Source organism: Rhinoraja longicauda, chromosome 42 (genome assembly GCF_053455715.1).
Source record: "Rhinoraja longicauda isolate Sanriku21f chromosome 42, sRhiLon1.1, whole genome shotgun sequence".
In the NCBI taxonomy this organism is placed as follows: domain Eukaryota; kingdom Metazoa; phylum Chordata; class Chondrichthyes; order Rajiformes; family Arhynchobatidae; genus Rhinoraja; species Rhinoraja longicauda.
In genome coordinates this window covers 5,362,359-5,369,093 of record NC_135994.1, presented here as the reverse complement: position 1 = coordinate 5,369,093, position 6,735 = coordinate 5,362,359, and the positions used below count along the sequence as shown (strand labels likewise).

At 52.4% G+C, this 6,735-nt stretch overlaps 1 protein-coding gene across 3 annotated transcripts in view; it reads right to left on the bottom strand.

Annotated features, from left to right (window-relative positions):
• Window positions 1–273: 273 nt before the first annotated feature.
• Window positions 274–6,735, bottom strand: part of LOC144612060 (activin receptor type-1B) — a 56,785-nt gene continuing 50,323 nt past the window's right edge. For all 3 annotated transcript variants that reach the window (XM_078431584.1, XM_078431585.1, XM_078431586.1), the window contains 4 exons: window positions 4,462–4,618; window positions 3,746–3,870; window positions 2,746–2,876; window positions 274–938 (listed from right to left, as the gene is read on the bottom strand). In XM_078431584.1, the coding sequence (XP_078287710.1) occupies window positions 813–938; window positions 2,746–2,876; window positions 3,746–3,870; window positions 4,462–4,618 (539 nt within the window). In that variant the 3' untranslated portion in view covers window positions 274–812. The remainder of the gene's footprint in view (window positions 939–2,745; window positions 2,877–3,745; window positions 3,871–4,461; window positions 4,619–6,735) is intronic.

Sequence of the window (6,735 nt, the reverse complement as noted above, 5' to 3'; positions counted from 1 at the left end):
CCTGTTTTACACAGTGGCCAGAGAAGCAGCCACGACAAGAGGCACAAACAGGTCAGCAGACACAAGAGGCAGGAGTAACATCAGCGGGTCAGGCAGCATCTCGGGAGAAAAGGAACGGGTGACGTTTCGGGGAGACCCTTCTTCAGACCCGACCCATTCCTTCTCCTGTCCCGCTGAGTTACTCCAGCACTTCGGTGTAAACCTGCATCTGCGGTTCCTCCACACACACACACAAACGCCTCTTCCCCCCCACCCCACCCCACCCCACCCCCTCCTCCTGCTCGACATCTCTGCTAGTTTTCATATCTACGCACATAATTTTTTTTTTCTTTTTTAAATCGGCGAAGTAATCGTCTTCACTTCCTACGTGAACTTTTTTTTTTTTTTTTTAAAACACATAGTTTACAAAATTACCAAAATAAAATCTAGAAACATAACCCTGGGGTGCACCTCAGTTCGTTCCAAGGGCACGTTGCAGTTTTAAAAACAAGCCCGATAGATTTGTGCCTCTCGACAAAACAAAAATCAAACATGCAATTGCCAATTTTTAGTCAAGAGTAGCTCTATGTTTTTGACGTCTCTGGGGAGCGTTTGACGCCCATTTTGAATATCGCCAATATCCGACTAAACTTGAGAATACAACGAGCCGTTAATACTTAGTGTAGTGTTAATTTGCAATGTGTTCTCACCCCAGTCTCCTGTCAATAAACTGGACACTTGTCCAGCCGACACTTCAGTGGATTGGCTACGGGCTGTGAGGTAGACAAGGTTCGGCAGATGGAAGGAAGATGGCGTCGGCCCTGCGCCCCGCCTCACATCTTCACGTCCTCCTGGATGCTCAGCTGCGACAGGGCCTTCTTGATGCGCAGAGCCGTCAGCCGGGCTGCACCGTTGGCGTACCAGCACTCGCGCATTATCTTGGTGGTGACGCGCAGCGCCTGCAGGCCAGAGAAAAAGGGCGGGAAGGGCAGAGGAATGGAGTCAGAGAGTGGTACGGCGTGGAGACAGGCCCGACCTGCCCACATGCACGAATGAACGAGCGGATATTGGCCAAGTATGTCGGCCACGCTCATTGGCCAAGCACGTGCACATACAAGGAATGTGCCTTGGTGCTCACAAATAGACAAAAGACAACATTCGGCCCTTCGGGCCAGCACCGCCGCCATTCAATGTGATCATGGCTGATCATCCACAATCAGTACCCCGTTCCTGCCCCCTCCCCATACCCCCTGACTCCGCTATCTTTAAGAGCTCTATCTAGCTCTCTCTTGAGTGCATTCAGAGAATTGGCCCCCACTGCCTTCTGAGGCAGAGAATTCCACAGATTCACAACTCTCTGACTGAAATTATTTTTCCTCATCTCCGTCCTAAATGGCCTACCCCTTATTCTTAAACGGTGGCCCCTGGTTCTGGACTCCCCCAAACATCGGGAACATGTTTCCTGCCTCCAGCGTGTCTAATCCCTTAATAATCTTATATGTTTCAATAAGATCCCCTCTCATCCTTCTAAATTCCAGTGTATACAAGCCTAGTCGCTCCAGTCTTTCAACATACGACAGTCCCGCCATTCTGGGGATTAACCTAGTAAACCTAAGGTGCACGCCCTCAATAGCAAGAATATCCTTCCTCAAATTTGGAGACCAAAACTGCACACAGTACTCCAGATGTGGTCTCACCAGGACCCTGTACAACTGCAGAAGAATCTCTTTGCTCCTCTACTCAACTCCTCTTGTCATGAAGGACAACATGCCATTAGCTTCCTTCACTGCCTGCTGTACCTGCATGCTTCCTTTCAGAAGCTAGTGCTTCCGACGGCATTGCTATCGGAATCATGGGGGCACGCAAGCCCCTTCACCACAACAAGGTGAACGATCCGAAGAGGCCACAGTCATAAGGTCATAAGGAATAGGAGTAGAATTAGGCCATTCGGCCCATCCAGTCTACTCCGCCATTCAATCATGGCCGATCTATCTCTCCCTCCTAACCCCAATCTTCTGCCTTCTCCCCATAACCCCTGACACCCGCACTCATCAAGAATCTATCCAGTCCCAGCCTCAACCACGTCCTCCGGCAGCTCGTTCCATACACCCACCACCCTTTGTGTGAAAAAGTTGCCCCTCAGATTCCGATTAAATCTTTTCTCCTTCACCTTGAACCCATGTCCTCAGGTCCTCGATCCTTATTGTTTTGATGTGTTTATGCTTTATTCTTAATTGTTAACTGTATGTTTGTGTTGTCATTCGTGAGCGGAGCACCGAGGCACATTCCTTGTATGTGCACATACTTGGCCAATAAACCTATTCATTCATTCATTCATTCGATTCCCCTACTCTGGGCAAGAGACTGTGCGTCTACCCGATCTATTCCTCTCATGATTTTGTACACCGCTATAAGATCACCCCTTCATCCTTCAGACACTAGAGAGATACAGCACGGAAACAGGCCCTTCGGCCCACCGAGTCTGTGCCGGCCAGCGATCCCCGCACACTAGGGACAATTTACAAAATCTTTACCGAAGCCAATTAACCTGGAAACCCGCACGTCTTTGGAGTGTGGGAGGAAACCGGAGCGCCCAGAGAAAACCCACACAGGTCACGGGGAGAGCGTGCAAACTCTACAGACAGCGTAAAGGGTCAGGATGGAACCCGGGTGTCTGGCGCCGTGAGGCGGCAACTCTACCCGCAGCCGGGAGAGGTTGGGCAGGCGCGCATTGATTGGCATCTCAGCTGCCATCTCGTGACTTACCTCACTGCTGTGCCACAGGTTGGGGACGTTTGGCCGCCGATTCTGCTCACAAACCACCTTCCTCATCTCCTCAATGGAGGGGTCGGAGGGCACCAGGTCAAAGTACGGCAGCTGATAATCCTCGTGCGCTCCTTGGGTTTAAACAAGTCACCACATCAGCCCCATCCACACCAGTGCCACCTGCCTGCGTTTGGCCCACATCCTCCACACCCGTCCTATCCATGTACCCGTCATCAGTTCATAAGTGATAGGAGCAGAATTAGGCCATTCGGCCCATCACGTCTACTCTGCCATTCAATCGTGGCTGATCTCTCTCCCCCTCCCAACCCCATTCTCCTGCCTTCTCCCCATAGCCCCTGACACCCGTATTAATCAACAATCTGTCTCTGCCGTAAAAATATCCATGGGGGGGAGAGGAGAGGGAGGGGAGAGGAGAGGGAAGGGAGGGGAGAGGGAGGGAGGAGGAGAGGGAGGGCAGAGGAGAGGGGGGGAGGGGAGAGGGGGAGAGGAGAGGGGGGGGAGAGAGGGGGAGGGGAGAGAGGGGGAGGGGAGAGAGGGGGAGGGGAGAGAGGGGGAGGGGAGAGAGGGGGAGGGGAGAGAGGGGGAGGGGAGAGAGGGGGAGGGGAGAGAGGGGGAGGGGAGAGAGGGGGAGGGGAGAGAGGGGGAGGGGAGAGAGGGGGAGGGGAGAGAGGGGGAGGGGAGAGAGGGGGAGGGGAGAGAGGGGGAGGGGAGAGAGGGGGAGGGGAGAGAGGGGGAGGGGAGAGAGTGGGAGGGGAGAGAGGGGGGGAGGGGAGAGAGGGGGGAGGGGAGAGAGGGGGAGGGGAGAGAGGGGGAGGGGAGAGAGGGGGAGGGGAGAGAGGGGGAGGGGAGAGAGGGGGAGGGGAGAGAGGGGGAGGGGAGAGAGGGGGAGGGGAGAGAGGGGGAGGGGAGAGAGGGGGAGGGGAGAGAGGGGGAGGGGAGAGAGGGGGAAGGGAGAGAGGGGGAGAGCCTTTCCTAGTACCTCCAGCAGAGCACCGCCGTGCAATCTCCCAGTACACCAGGCCCAGGGCGTAAATGTCCGCACATTTAAAAGAATCAAAGTGTTGCATGTTGATACTTTCATCCAGTACCTCTGGAGCCATGTACCTACATTGGAGAAAGCAAAGGCAAGTTCTTACTTCAAAGGCAGAACCACACATTAAAAAAATCAGGGGCATTTATAAAAAAGCAAAGCGCGCTTAATCTTCTGTGGGGATAGTGAGCGGCGGGTTTTGCCTACTAAAATGGCGGACATTACGCTCCTTTGCGTACTACACCTCAGTATAGGTGATTTCAACAGAGTGGTCCATCTTGCTTCTCTCGTATATTTGGTCAAAATCGCCTATACTGAAGTGCAGTACGCAAAGGAGCGCAACGTCCGCCATTTTAGTAAGCAAAACCCGCCGGACGGCTAGCGGAGTGTGTTCGGGGAGCGGGGCCGAGTGTGTTCGCCTAACGGAGGTTGCCGAGCAACCCGCCTCCTGGCCCGGGCGGCCGCCATTGGTGGAGCGGGAGCACGTGGCCGCTGGCTGGGTGAGGTCACGTGGGACGCGGGGCAGCGACATCACCTTGTCCCGTATTTTGGGAGTGAGATATGGCGGGCCAACAGTTGCCGGATAATCGGTGGTGGAGCTGTACTGGAATTAGGTCTGGTACGGGGGGGGGGGGGGGAGAGGAGAAGCAGCGGGTGAAGGGTACCGTTTAGTGCCCACTCTCTGGTTGGGGGCGATGTCAATGGTGTCCGTCAGAGAGTCGTGTCTCACAGCCAGCCCCAGGTCCGCGATGGCACACAGGCCGTTCTTCTTCACCAGGATGTTTTTGGACTTCAGGTCGCGGTGGGCAATGCCAGGTTTGCCTGCAAGGACCAAGCGAGCTCAGAAACAGCGGCGGGCGCACACCAGAAACAACAAAGCCTCCGCACCATCTGCCGGGCCTGCGCAGCGGGTAGAGTTTACCGCCCCGCGCCGTGCCGCCGGCGACCCGCGTTCCACCTTGACCGCGCGGAGTTTGCACCCCGTGACCTGTCCCCGCTTTCCTCCCACCTCCATTGCCAGAGAAAACATAGACAATAGGTGCAGCAGGAGGCCATTCGGCCCTTCGAGCCAGCACCGCCATTCAGTATGATCATGGCTGATCATTCTCAATCAGTACCCCGTTCCTGCTTTCCCCCCCCCCCCCCATATCCCTTGATTCCTTTAGCCCAAAGAGCTAAATCTAACTCTGTTCGATCTAAATCTAACATCGTTCAGTGATGATTATTACAGAGGAGGTCGTTGAGGCTGGGACTATCGCAACGTTTAAGAAACAGTTAGACAGGTATGTGGATAGGACTGGTTTGGAGGGATATGGGCAAAACGCGGGCAGGTGGGACTAGCGTAGATGGGACATGTTGGGCCGAAGGGCCAGTTTCCATGCAGTATAACACTATGATCACCTCTTGGCCTCCTGCGCTCCAAGGAATAAAGTCCTAGTCAGCCCAACCTCTCCCTGGAGCTCGGGCCCTCGAGACCTGGCAAGAGAACTCTCCTCTTCACCCATTGCAGCACAAAGCCAAGGCAATACTGTCATGGGGGGACGGGGGGGGGGGGGGGACACATAGAAACATAGAAAATAGGTGCAGGAGTAGGCCATTCAGCCCTTCGAGCCTGCACCACCATTCAATATGATCATGGCTGATCATCCAGCTCAGTAACCTGTACCTGCCTTCTCTCCATACCCCCTGATCCCTTTAGCCACAAGGGCCACATCTAACTCCCTCTTAAATATAGCCAATGAACTGGCCTCAACTACCTTCTGCGGCAGAGAATTCCACAGACTCACCACTCTCTGTGTGAAAAAAAGGTTTCTCATCTCGGTCCTAAAAGACTTCCCCCTTATCCTTAAATTGTGACGCCTTGTTCTGGACTTCCCCAAGATCGGGAACAATCTTCCCGCATCCAGCCTCTCCAACCCTTTAAGAATCTTATATGTTTCAATAAGATCCCCCCTCAGTCTTCTAAATTCCTCATCGAAACTTACCAAAAAGGCCTGGATAGAGTGGATGTGGAGAGGATGTTTCCACTAGTGGGAGAGTCTACAGCATCAGAATTAAAGGACGATCCTTTCGGAAGGAGACGAGGAGGAATTCCTTTAGTCAGAGGGTGGTGAATCTGTGGAATTCTTTGCCACAGGCGGCTGTGGAGGCCACAAGTCAGTGGATATTTTTAAGGCGGAGATTCTTGATCAGTGCGGGTGTCAGGGGTTATGCAGAGAAGGGGGTTCGGAGGGAGAGGTAGGTCAGCCATGATTGAATGGCGGAGTATTCAATGATGGGCCGAATGGCCTAATTCTGCTCCTATCGCTTCTGACCTTGTTATCGGAGCACAGTGCACAGCTGTGGAATTAGCCCTTGGGGTAGATTTCCCTCTCCAGCCGTTATAATCATTTTCTACCTTTATTTGGTGGAAGAGATTTAACGACAAACAGGGGTCTAAACTGTTGACATTTTTTTTTTTTGCAGCCCAGATTCTGTTTTGTTTTGGGGTGTTTTTGGTTTTTTTGTTTGCTTATTTTAGTTTAGGGGGGGTAAAAAAAAAATTTTTAAATCTTAAAAAAAAAATCATATATACAAGTTCTCTTTTAACCTTTTATCTATAATCACATAGAGACTGGGAGGTCTATATCCTATATGTATTTTGAAACTGGATTTATATTAAGGCTACATTTGTTGTTAATGTAATCCTGGTCCCTATGTATCAATATCACTGTTATGCTTATCATTTTGTGAAATGTAATAAAAAGATTTGAAAAGAGAAGAAAAAGAAAAGATTTGTCCTGGATGGGTGCTTATCGCAGGTGGAGAGAGAAACGGTGAGTGAGCACGGGAAGTTGCCAGGACTTGACCGTGCGTCCAAACTCTCCACACGGTCAATGCCCTCTAATCCCAGCGGCATTCTGGTAAGCACAAAGTACTGGAGTAACTCAGCGTCTCAG